The sequence below is a fragment of the Citrus sinensis genome, chromosome 6, assembly GCF_022201045.2.
Source record: "Citrus sinensis cultivar Valencia sweet orange chromosome 6, DVS_A1.0, whole genome shotgun sequence".
NCBI classification, from domain to species: domain Eukaryota; kingdom Viridiplantae; phylum Streptophyta; class Magnoliopsida; order Sapindales; family Rutaceae; genus Citrus; species Citrus sinensis.
The window spans coordinates 20,317,427-20,331,293 of record NC_068561.1 but is presented as its reverse complement, the minus strand read 5'-3'; the positions used below and the strand labels follow the sequence as shown (position 1 = coordinate 20,331,293).

Here is a 13,867-nt window from a genome sequence, read left to right as displayed (position 1 = left end):
AATTGTTATTACCTGTTATTTGAAAAGCAAGCTAGAATGTTTATTTTTCAAATTTTTTTATTTGGATTTATTATTATAAAAAGGAGAAAAATCAAAGTAAATTTCTTAGAGTGTTAAAATCACAGTTGAGTAAGAGATTTATCATTATTTTAGTTAATAAATTTCTTTTGTACTGTCGAAGTTGCTCTCAAAAGCAAAAGATTTATCATATAAGTTTTTAGTTCTCAAAACTGCTCCTATATACAAATAATTGATTTATTTTGTATCATAAAAAAAAAAACCTACCTAATATTGATCCCATTTTAAGTACCTGTGCTTAAAATTTCTCTTTAATATTAAAATTTAATTTGCAGCGAGTAAGACATTCCGTTGTTAAACTATAAGCTTTTAACAAGAATTTTTCAAGAACACCGCTGTTTTCAATGCCTAAATGTACACTGAATATGAATAATGAATGTGAAATTTCAATCCTTAATTTCAATTATAAATAATTACGTTTAGTACACTATTGCCACTTATGATGACAATGTGCCAGTTGATGGTTGCGTTGACATTGTATAATTCAAAGCTCTTATTAAAATAGGTAATTATCTCTTTAGGTAGCCTACCTTTTATGCATTTATTTTTTTTAATGTCACTTTTCAGGTTTCAAATGGTGTCCCTTTTTTTTTGTTTTTCAATATTAGTTTGTATGATGTAAAAAGTTAATTTTACCCTTCAGAAATAAAATTTGACTCTCAAGATTTTAAAAATGAGGTCTCGAGGTGTTTCTGAAAAAATTAGGGGTTAAATCATGAAAAAAAACTCTACGAATTAAGTGTTCTTTAAAAAATATATATTTTCTATAAATTAATATATATTAAGTGTTCTTTAAATTAACTGGCCGAAAAATTTATATATTTTTTAAATTAAGAGTTCTTTAAAAAATAAAACTGCTCCATTTTCTATGACCTTTATTTAATTTTCTGGTTGTTAGAACTAGGTGTATAATCAAAGACGACTTCAATACGTATGTCACAGTACATATTGTTGATATATATCTTGCAAAGTTGAGTTCATTAGCCGAAGCAATTAGGCCCAGAGACATGTGTTTATTATTTTATTACTCTTAATCCATCCACTATCTACATTAAAGTGATAATTATTATTTAGTATTAAGCAAAATGTTAACTTTTCTCAATGGGATGATCATGATAATGGAGACATAATCGCATGTGTAGATTGGCTAGTTAATTAATTATACTTACCTGACCACTATACCCACGGGTTTAGGTTTCCCCAAGTAGTAAATCTATCACCTTATTATAGTGTGAACATAAGTCTTGCAACTTTCAACCCCTAATCATTCTTATCTGGCTAATACTAGAAGGCAAGAAAGAAAAGTTCATCTTTCCAATTATTTATTCCGTTCATTATTAATAACAAAAAGAGAAATTTGCTGTGTTGAATGCAAAACATTTCAAAATGTTACAGAAACTCCTATTATGTGCTATTAAATTTAAGCCTTTTTCTTAAATATTAATTCCGGAGTCCTATTTAAAAGATTATTTTTTAGATCAAAGTTTAATTTTCAGATCATGCAAACCAACAATGCCTTTATTTCAAACTCTTACATGCTCTTATCCTCAATCAATTTCTCACTTTATTTTTCTGATCTCTATCTAAGTGTTTTGATTCCATTGCTTTACCAGTCTCATCACCATTTTCTGGTTCTTGTGTCAATCTCTCATAATACACTTTCCACGTAAAGGAATTTGTTAAGTTTTGTCTTTAATATTACTTTTGAATCTTACTTTTAGTTCTGCCCTTTATCTTACAAGTTTAATGCAAAAAAATTTTATTAAATTGTTGTGAACCAAAACTATATCCTATAATCAGCTAAATTCTAGAAACTTAGCCGCAGTATTTTTAATAGAAAGTAAACAGATCGGTTGTAGGTGTAGCCACACAACGCATCTAACGTTAAATAGTAAACAGATAAAAACTTTCTACGAACATTAATTTTCTTTCGGATGAGAGACACCGACGTAATGGAGCTTTTACTTTTCCACACCTTATAAACATAAATGAATTTATTTGTTATGTAAGTTCGAAGATGAAATTTCAGAGTCGTACGTCTCTTTAATTAGTATGTGGCGGCCGATGGTTGGGGTTGACCTTACAATAATTCAAAGCCCTATCGTAGATGAACTGCAACTACTAAATAATAATCAGTTTTATTTTTCTATTTTTTTTTTTACATTTTTTGGTTGTTGGAACTTAGAAGTAGATAATAAATCAGCTGCCTAAGCTACAGGCTGGACTCACACGGCTTTGTGATTTAAAACGTGCGGTGCGGTGCGGGCACCTGCAAAAATTTAAAAAAAAAAAAAAAAAAAAAAGGGACAGCGGTATACAGCTTTGGACATTTTAATTTATGTTGAATTTTCTTTGCTTATTAATGCCTTTGGCTTCAGCCAATGACTTGGAATTTATTGACGTTTTTGGCCTTTTGCGTACGTAGTGTTTCATGCTTGCAATAGGCAGCCGCAGCTTCGAGGATAAGATCATAATTCATAAAGCATGTGATGAGAAGACCGAGTGAGTGATCATCCGTCGCCGACATGTCACGCCCAGTCTATCCATATATTTTTAGCTGAATTTAGCTAAAGCTTTTACCATTTCATTTGTATCAGTATTTTTAGTTAGCAAATTCATTTGTTTCAGTTTCTGATTTTTTTTTAAATTTTGATAATCAAATTCTAATTTTTTCTTTTTTTTTTTTAAATGAAAATGAGAAAAAATAAAAATTAATGACAAATTACAATTATGTAAATCGATAATGGAAGAAACTATATACTTTCATATATATGCAAAAATAATACAACTAAGTAATGTTTTCGAATAGTCTAGTTAATTTGAACCGATACAATAATTTATCTTCATCTGTCACATTATATTAAATATTAACAATTAATGTATGTGATTAGTAAGTAAAATAATTGTAGGTAAACTATCATATTAATTGTGACTCAAATATTAGAATCTCTAACATTACTTTCATCGTATAACTATTTTATTTTTTATTTTTGTTCATGTTAAAGAGTTGACTAACAACAAATGTGTGTGTGTGTGTATATATATATATAATTATATATATAATTATTGGACCTCTTCTAATATCATATGGCAGAGATTAACCTAACATATGAGGTCGCCTTATATGTTGCGCAAATTGATTGATCAAATTTCAAAGTGAACCAAAATTTCCTTTACCCAACCAATACCATAATTTATACATTTTATTTCCATTTAATTTTTGTATTTATTTCTCGGTCAAAAAGAACTAGAACAAAAAAATTGAGACGCTATTCAACCACGTCCAAGTAGGACAATAGAGTGAATTAAGGCATGCTATGTCATATTGTTAGCAGCCGCGAAAAGCCACTGCTGGCCCCATTTCCTTTTGTCGGCACCCCAAAAGTAATAAAACACGAGTTAGACAGAGAAAATACACGAGAGAAAAAAAAAAAAAAAAAAAAAACACTTCTAGACAGAGAAAGTCAAAGGATGGTTCTATTTTATAGTATCGCGTCAGCACTATTATTATTATTATTTTATAATATGTTTTGGGTGACCTGGTAAATTAAGCCGTGCATATTACAATTCTGGAGCCCCTCCAAGAACACAACTTAGAAAAGTCAAATCAATAAATCCTACTTACGCCAAGCCGCTTTGTTGTATTTAGCGTGTTTTTGACTTTCTCATGATACTTTGAATCTCTCTCTCTTCATCACTGCTCTCATATGTTCATTCATTCATTTACACATATAATGATATAAATAACCTAACAACGGTCCCTTGTGTTTCATATTCAACTCCTTCAAACCAATTCACAGCTTCCCCTCAACTAGAACAACTACTTTTGATCCAATATTTTCAAAAACCTCTCTAGCCTTCAGATTTTTTTCTCATATATTTTGGGTACTGTAATTAATTTGAAGAAAAAAAAATCAATTAATGGAAGAAATTGATGTTCCGACATTTTTTCTGTGCCCAATTTCATTGGCGATCATGAAAGATCCGGTGACGGTGCCGACGGGGATAACGTACGATCGGGAAAGCATCGAGAAGTGGTTATTTGCCGGCAAAAACAACACGTGTCCGATGACAAAGCAAGTATTATCATCAGAATGTGAGCTTACGCCGAACCACACTCTCCGGCGGCTAATTCAATCTTGGTGCACTCTCAATGCTTCTTATGGCATCGAGAGGATCCCAACGCCGAAGCCACCCATCAACAAAGCTCAAATCACTAAGCTATTGAATGAAGCAGCTAAGTCTCCTCAGATGCAAATCAAGTGCCTTAAGAAGCTAAGATCAATCGCGGCCGAGAATGAAACTAACAAGCGTTGTTTAGAATCTGCCGGAGCGGTTGAGTTCTTGGCTTCATTTGTGACCAACTCCAATGCTATGGAAGAATCGCCGGAAGGATTTGATAATTTGCATGAGTCAAGTAGACCGGTCGATGAAGCCCTAAGCATTCTTTGTAACCTTAAAATTTCGGAATTAGGGTTGAAGAGTCTTGTTATGGGCAGAAATGGAACGTTTGTGGATTCATTAACACAAATCATGCAACGTGGAACCTACGAGTCTCGAGCTTATGCAGTCTTGTTGTTGAAATCGATGCTTGAAGTAGCTGAGCCGATGCAACTCATAAGCCTGAGGCAAGAATTATTTGTCGAAGTGATTCAAGTTTTGCATGATCATATCTCTCAACAAGCTTCAAAATCAGCACTGGAAGTGTTAGTCAATATTTGTCCATGGGGAAGGAACAGAATCAAAGGCGTGGAAGCCGGCGCCGTGTCGATTTTGATTGATCTTCTTCTTGATTCATCATTAGAGAGAAGGGCTAGTGAGATGATACTAACTGTGCTTGATTTGTTATGTCAATGTGCCGAAGGAAGAGCCGAGTTGTTGAAGCATGGGGCTGGTTTGGCAATAGTGTCAAAGAAGATACTTAGGGTTTCGCATGTTGCAAGTGAAAGGGCTGTGAGGATTTTACTGTCTATTTCAAAATTTTCAGCAACAAATAGTGTGCTTCAAGAGATGTTGCAGATTGGTGTTGTGGCCAAATTGTGCCTGGTGATTCAAGTGGATAATAGCATGAAGACCAAAGATAAGGCAAGGGAAGTGCTTAAATTGCATGCTAGGGCTTGGAAAAATTCTCCATGTGTACCAGAAAATTTGCTTTCTTTATATCCGGCCTGAGAGATTCAGAGATAGCTTAGGAGAGAAGGAAAAAAATCTTGAACTTTTAGTTTCTATTTTTATACATTTTCTTCCTTAATGTACATAGTGATTGATTATTAATAATAGAAAATAGATACAAATGGGCACAAAGTGTCCACTAGCGATTCTTCACGAATGGATTTTGTTCTACTTCTGGAAAGTTAACGATTAACAATTAACCAAATTACTCACTAACCCAACTAGTTATTTATCATTTAGCCTTTTCCCCTTGTTTTTCCGTCTCACTTGTCTAGTCTTAACTCTTGATGATTGAAAATATTTCTGACATTAAGATCCAGAAAGAAATATTGAATCAAGTTAATATAGAGTTTCTGCTATGTAAAGAATTGTTTGTGTCGCCAATTATTAATCGTAGGCTGTGTACAAAGATCAACTCTTCAATTAGTGTTATATTCCAAGGAATTGATGTACAATCCGTGTCAAAACTTCAAGCTCAAAAACAATGTATAAGATTATAAAAATATTATAAATACAACAATTTTATATCTTTACAGAGGAAAATAATTATAGTTTCACACAATAAATTTTATGAAACATACTATTCCAACTGAACAAATGGCTGTTCAAAAACGATTTTGATACTATAAATCATCTGGGATGTCCTATATGTTAGAACTACGGATCGTCCCAATATACTTTGGAACCAACAAAATTGAAGTCTCGAGAAATTGGTTGGTTCTCATCTCGTTCAAGTCTCCCTAGTTGCAAGCAAAATGACACAGATCGGGGGCCATTTTGTTGTAAATAGCAGCTATTTAGGATTTAAATGTAATAAAAAATTTATTTGGAGGTCAAATTTATAAGATATATAGCCGCCATTCTGTAATGGATCATAACTATAAATAAATATAATTTAAGGTCTAATGAATAAAAAAAAAACAAATTTTAAAAATACCAGCATTTATAAAATTTGTTAGACTTCTAAATAATTCTGCCACTAACAGTGATATGTGCACAAAAATAGCACACCATCACTAGAAGATTAAAAATTTAACTACATGACCAAAAAAAAAAAAAAAATACAAATAATAAATTTTTTTGTGGTCTTTTGTACCTTCTGTAATAAATTTTGTGCTATTTTTATCACATGTATCATTATTCTTCCATCAACAATTGATAAATTTCTTCACAATTTAATAAGAGTAAATTCTTCTAATTTTCTGAATACGCTAATTGCCGATGATGAACAAATCAAGGCTACTTTCAACAAATTTTTAGTTGTAATACAAGTTGACATTAAAAAAAAAAAATCAATCAATTTTTTTTTTTTTGTGCGGTAATAACTAGACTAAAGAAAAGTCTTATCGAATATAGATGCCCATTTGACAAAAGATTCAATTAAACCCAGCTCTAGAATTGGAGCTACTACATAACATTTGGTGCCGTATGGGTCCAAATAATTCACACAAGTTGCTGTAAGCCAGCTTTGAACAAAGCCTTCTGACCGCCGGGGGTCAATGCATGAGATGGCTCTTTAGTTTATGTCAAAGCTAATTTTTATGCATATTTAATACAAGACCGGAGCAAGATGCATCTCCTGCTTAGGACTATATATTAATTTGAACTTTGAATGTTCTAAATCAAAAGCCAGCAATCTTTTACTTTCTTCTACTTAATTGGGCTCTAATTAATTACTATCAACCGTCAATTTAATTAACTTAGAGTTTATATTTTAATCATTTTTTATTTGTGACTCATCATCATTTACAAACATCAGGAAGTTGATTCCTTTCTCATTACATGAACACGAAGAGTCAATGAGAAAATCTCCCCCTTCTTTCGGTGTATATAATACAATTTTGGGCATATTGTTGCTTTATTCCTATACAATGGACATGTGACATGAAATTAAACACAAAAATTAGAGAAATAGAAGAGAATAAATCCAAACTTAATTAAAATCATTTATGAAGTTATGGATTTATCAGGGAATCCTCTCTAGCTATTAACCAGAAAGAGAAACTTTATGTTAAAGTTTATGGCGAAAGAGGTGTCGATGTTTTATCCATAAGGCCAATTTAAGTGAACTAGAAATAAATTTTCGCCGAATTTTAATTAGATAGGATCAAATCCGAAGTTCTTCAAATAGTTTTGTGCTGCTGTCTTGTTATTAGTTTCGAATGAAATGATCAAACCAATAAACAACAAGAACCTCTATAAAAAGAGTAAATAATAATAAATAAATCAAGATCACAAATACTCAATTGTGAAATAACAGATCATGCAAGCAATAAGTGTAAATTGAAAAATGATTTATCTAATAATAAAAATTGTGCTCTAATTTTCAAGGGAACAAACAATTAATAGACGAAGAGAGAAGATGAGTTTTTTTTTTTTTTTTTTGGGTGATGATGTATATATATATGTGAAAGGGCCTTGAAGTCACACTTAATTGAAAATTTCTAACCTTCCCATTAATTTATCTTCGATGGATTTAAGTTTGTAGTGATTAATTTATGAACTATGAGCTGGTTTAGAATTAATTTTCTCATAAAATTATAACCGAACCAAATTATAACCAAACTGCCAACTACCATGCCCACAACCTGAATCATCTGAACCGTGCTGTCTATATTTAACACATAACTATATCACGTACACTCTGTGAATAATAAATATTGCTGCAATTGTTGAACTTGAATCACAATATAACAATATATTAACTAGTTGTTATTTAAAAAGAAAACTAATTAACTAAATCTCACACCGTCCATCCGTAAACTTTATAACTAAGCAGCGTATAAGATCATCAACCCATCCAGGTTCATTCGATTTCATATAAAAATATATATTCTGTAATCATTAAACGTGAGTTTAGCATATTTGACCAGGTGATTCAATGAGAGAAATTGCCAAGTCCAATAGAGTTAATTTCACGTTCCGCTCTTACAGAGCATAATATTAGTATGTTTTGGACCAGGGCTCGTATCGATTTTTCTTTTGAATCCTCTCAAGAGTCTCATATGTTTTGAAATGATTCAAAATTTGAATTATAAGTTAACTCTAACACAAAAATCAAATTTAAATAGTCAAAATTTTAGATTATCACATCAAATCATAATAAATGCCATCAGCTACTATAAAACTTGCCGCTTATTTACAAAATATTAACCAAAATCACCAACAAAATCATCTTATGTTGCAGATTGTGATGGATTGATGGTGAAGAATAGAGGAGAAGAAAAAAAAAAGAACATAAAAATTAATAATTTTTAAAATTTTTTAATAAGGATAGTAATGAAAATAAACAATAGTTAATTCAAAAGTAGGGATTGATGAGATAAATTAACGGTTTTAAATTTCGTCATTATTCTTTTATAATGTGTTCTAAATATATAGGTAAGTAAATTTTTCTAATTAAACGGGTGAGAGTGTTGGATATCGGATTTAAAACACATGACATCGTCACTCATTCATTTTAGCTGTTACCTAAAGTTTTGAATTATTCTATGTATTAATGACAAATCTAAACAATGCGTTGATATTGATTTTCAAAGATTTGATTTTAAAAAATTTTGAGACTCTTAATCCTAGAAGTTTGTCGACACAAAGATATTGATCGGGTGAAGTCAAATACATATTAGTTTTCTTGGATCTTGCAGATTTCTGGGATCATGTGTAGATAGCATTAAGTTTATTGTTCCCAAGATTCTAAGCTAAAACCGCTCGGCTCCATGAATCCGGAGTAGCATTAGCAGTATTTTTTAACCAATCAAATGTTGAATTTTTTCCTGAAAAAATTATTAAAATATTCACAAATCTTCGAGAAGTTTTGAATTGGATGTCTGCACTTGAAATTTTCAAGTTAGGGCCAGCTTGAGGGCCTATTGTTTACAAATAACTTGCCCTATCCAGAATGTTTTTACTATATCAAGGATTCATTGATTCTAGATTTCAGGAAATTTACACTCTTGATATTCAGGATTGAATTGATAGTTACTTTGAAAGTCTATTAGCTGTGCAGAATGAAATAAGCTAGTAGGACTGCTGGTTCATTAAACTTAATTAAATGATATCGGTATTTTATTTATAGAGTTTGTTAATTTTCAATTCTAACACATCTCGACCCCTAAGATCTAACTCCAGCACCATCTTGTGGGGGATTTTATAGGCCCAAGGTGTTTTCTAAAGACCATCGCATATTCTGTTAATTAGCTCTAGTATCTCCTCTTTGTTATTCAGTGATTATCTGATTTTTGTATTGACTTTTTAGAAAATTGTTATTTGATAGTTGTCGGGTAAGAATGTGTCATTTTTATAAATATATATATATGTGACAAAAAATCATTAAAAAAATAAACACAAATAAAATCAGTGCTTATCTAAATTCGGAGGAATTAACACTTACAATGTTCAAATAAAACGTATATATCTCCTGTAGAAGTAATATTAAAACAGGTCTCAAATTTCAGACACAAATCATATCTCCTCAGCTAGAAGGAGCTAGCCTGGACAATAAATTAACATGGTCCACTTTTTCTGACCAACTACTATAAGAGGAACCCTTAGAATAATTTAAAAGAATACTGATTATGGTATAGTGGATAGAATTTTGAGAAAGCAGTAAGAACAAAAGAAATTTATGTTAGCTATGCGAGTAATATTTCTCTGCTAAGTTAGACTTGAACTTAAGATAGTTTTGGGTGATTGTGTCCTTAATTATCTAGTAGTAGCGATTAACTAAAATAAAGGCGCGGTGTAAATATCAAAATCTCGTGTTTGACACACATATATAATATGGAATCACTTAAATAATATATCTAAAAGACTAAACATATGCAAGCTAATTAGAATAATTAGTATGCCTTTTCTTAAGCAAAGATAAATTAAGCTTCACAAAGCATGCAGTCATAAGACGAGTGATTCTATTTTCACGCCCATTACCGGTCAAAACTTATCAATCTAATATGAATTATGAAACAACTAGCGAACTAAAAACTTCAAGTACCATCCTATACAAAAGAAAAGAAAGAAAAAAAACCTTAAGCACCATTGTTGTTTCAGATAAAGAGTCTAGGAAACTGAAAATGAAGCAAAAAATTACACAACTATAGAATACTATTTCATACTAATGGAGTAAACAAAAAGTACCTCTCATATTGCATATTTTCCTAGGACGACAAACCTGATGATCAATGGTTAACTTAATTGTAAAATTCAGGTAATCATACACTAGTGAATAGCAACGTTTACTTATTTCATGTAAAATTTTCTGATTTCTATACATATATGTGTAACTATATATATAGCAACAAAAACAATAAGTAAAATTCACAATCTCTCAAGTCTTGGAGAACGTGTCATCACTTGAGAAATCAAAAGGACTCCAATTACCAAACAATAGATTATTTGGATCTTGTGCTTGGTGATCGTCAGCAGGTCCAAGCATTGGCTCTTGCGTTGCTGCTGCTGCTGCTGCTTGCAGAGATTGATTCATCATCATTTGAGAATTCAACCACAATATTTCTTCACTTGGCAATGGTGGCAACACTTGATTACTTTGAATTCCATCTTGAACATGATGACCATGCTTTTGAACTGAATCAAACATACTGTAGTAACTTTGATCATTGTCTCTAAAATGGGTTTGAGTTTCCGCAGACGACAAGTCAGAAAAACTTAGGCTTCTAACAAGCCCATTATTAACATTTTCTTCTGGTAATTGAACCCTAGACTCCAAGTTTGTACTCACCATGCATGAATTAAACTCCATAGATGGATCAATATCCGGAAACTCCGGCAATTCAAAGCTTCCGGCAGGTTTCTCCTCCGGCGGTTGATTCAAGAAATTTGCAAAAACAAGGGCAATATCAATATGAGAACCATCTTGCTGTTGCATTAAGGATGAGGTAGAAGTGGACTCAAGAAATCCATTAACCTTGTTTATTTCGCCCATATAGGACAAGGCTTTCGACGAGACGCCGTCGGTGGATAACCTCACCGACTTGCCTCGTCTGTTCTTCCGACAGCCACCGCCAACGGGCACGTTCCTCAAGGACCCACCTTTGGTCCAATACCTTCTACATCCTTTGCAAAAGTACCTCGGTTGTGTCAAGCTGTAATTGTTGTAATAACAAAATTTTGTATTAGAAGAACCACAACGTGGACAGTTTGGTGATATTTCAACATTAGGCTTGTGATTCCATACTCTCTCCATCACCAAAAATGAACTTCATTAATAATAAAAAAAATAAAATTATTGATTCTTCCACTCTCTCTCTCAATTGAACTTGAGAGAGATTCTCAATAGAAGAGAATGTTATAACAATGCAAGCCAAGAGTTATAAGGAGTGATGAAAATTAGAAAAAAAAAGCACTTGCGCACTAGAAGCACTTAAGTTGATGAAGTGCACGTGAGTTGAGGGTTCCGGAGCCGTTAAGGACGTACAAGTAACAAACCAACCCCGTAGGCAAATACACGGTGTCGGTGTTTCAACGCACGTGGCACGAATGAATGTAGTATGGGAAGCAATTGCCTCGAGAAAATCGTTAGGGTTTCTTGCAAGGGCAGGCAGAATGAATATTTAAAAAAGATAATGGTAACTCGCGGCGTTGCAAGTGTTTGTTTATGATCTAATCTTAGAGATGGTATCATGTTAGTGTCTTCAAATTAAGTAAAATTTGGCCTCGTGAATAGGGATTCTGATTTCGAATGAATAAATATGTTTGTACGTATGGGTTGCATCGATCGGGATTTGTAGTGATTTTTTTACTTCAATGGAATGAGATGTAGGAGATCTTGCCAACAGTTATATGGTAGTTAATAATGAAAGCATATCTACACATGTATCATTCTCTTGCCAAGTAATTGACGTTACTTCTTGTTGGCGTTACCAAGGATAGATAAAAATGTTCTTTCGTATATTTGGTGGAAGATGTGGTCTGCTTTTCAGTTCAGTTCTGGTAATAAAAATCAAATAGTTCATAAATCTCTAAAATAATTGGTTTTTATTTGGTTCGGTTTTAAACCGAATCAAACCAAACCAAAACACAAAGGTTCAGAGGAAAAAAAATATATTTATATTAGTTAATATAAGTGATTATTGATATGATAGTATGCGTTTTATTTTAATTTGTTTAACTGTTGGTGCTTAGTTGAGTGGCTTACTTCGAGAGATAAGATGTGTTGATAATTAGGTGTAGAGTTCTAATATTGTTAAAAGATATGTTGAATAATCAAAATATGGTGAATGTGGATGGCAAATTAGCAATAGAACTTTGAAGTTTCTTTTATATATGATTTTGTGTTGTTTCTTTCTTGTTTATTAATTTAGTAAATTTCTAGACTATGTTAGTTTGTTTTGTGTTAGACTTTATTATGTTGATTTATTCGACTTTATTTTGTTGTTTACTATTTGTAGTTTTATGAACCTAAGATTGTTATTGCAGTAATAATATATGACTGTTATGTTGTTTTTTTTTTTTTATTGAAAATACATAATAAAGTTACTTGAACCAAACAAAACCAAAACCAAACCAAACCAAATTGAACTCTAATATTTAGTTCATAAATTGTGAACCAAATGGATTCGGTTTGGTTCAGTTCTGGGCTACAACCAAATCATACTAAGATTTTTCACTGTAAACATAAGTGAATTTAAGGTCCGGTAATAATATTTTAATGAATTATCTCTTATGTAATGAGGATTCGAAGAGAATGGAATATACACGTAAATTTCAAGGCTACTTTTCTAGCAAGTAATTACTAAACACTTACAATACCAAATAAAGTTAAGGGCTTAATACATCTCCCAATAAGAGTAATATATATTTATTTTCTCAAATATAAATAAAAATCCTTAATTTACCGCGCTTTAGAAAAAATAGTGAAACGGAAATAAAAATAAAAAATATTGGTCTGAATATTATGAGGGGCATGAGTACGTTGACAAATGTTTCTTAAAGGAGGAATGTTTCAATGGTCGTAGTAAACGCTAAATAATAAAATTAGCTTGAAATAGTAAATATCTGGGATCATGCGCTCCTTGGATCATGCAGTTGCAGCTGCAGCCTCGTTGATTTCATCAATATGCTTTGCTAATTCGAGGATTATATTCCGTCAAAAAAGGACAGAAAAAATATTCGAGGATTATGAGAGCGTTTGGGGCAGTTGCGCTGTGGACGCTATATCTCAAAATCAATCCATATCAACATTTCCTATCATTGTGAACTTTTAAATGTAACAACTGTCCCTTGCCCTGCTGGCCTGGTGGTTATTGGCAAGCCATGACAAAACCAGGTCACAATGATAAATCGAGAAGACGAGCCTCGAGTGGCTCAAGCCTTTTCTCGCGAGTATTGTGGGTGTAGAATTTCTCTTCGTGACAATAGATCTCTGTAGAGCAAATCTTCGGGCTAATCATCAAATAGACTGCATGACGATAGGTTTCAACTTGACCATATGTTTCAAATTTCTACGTTGGGATTCGAGTGTACCATATCATTTCAAAACCAGGTCATGATAGAGTTTCAATGCTATTATTAGAGACCTTGTATTGTAATGTAAATTTTTTTTTTTCATCCTCTGGGGATTCCGTTATTAACAGTACCACGTCATCTCGATTTCAAACATAAC

General features: G+C 32.1%; 2 protein-coding genes across 2 annotated transcripts; one reads left to right on the top strand and one right to left on the bottom strand.

Annotated features, from left to right (window-relative positions):
* The first annotated feature begins 3,841 nt into the window (after positions 1 to 3,841).
* LOC102627767 (E3 ubiquitin-protein ligase PUB22-like) lies at positions 3,842 to 5,407 on the top strand. Its single transcript, XM_006481543.2, has one exon. The coding sequence runs from the start codon at positions 4,000 to 4,002 to the stop codon at positions 5,248 to 5,250; it is 1,251 nt and encodes a 416-aa protein (XP_006481606.1). The 5' UTR covers positions 3,842 to 3,999; the 3' UTR covers positions 5,251 to 5,407.
* Positions 5,408 to 10,573: 5,166 nt separating this feature from the next.
* On the bottom strand, positions 10,574 to 11,557 carry LOC102626412 (dof zinc finger protein DOF3.5). Its single transcript, XM_025100112.1, has one exon. It carries the CDS (start codon positions 11,447 to 11,449, stop codon positions 10,574 to 10,576), a length of 876 nt encoding a protein of 291 aa, XP_024955880.1. The 5' UTR covers positions 11,450 to 11,557.
* Positions 11,558 to 13,867: the final 2,310 nt, after the last annotated feature.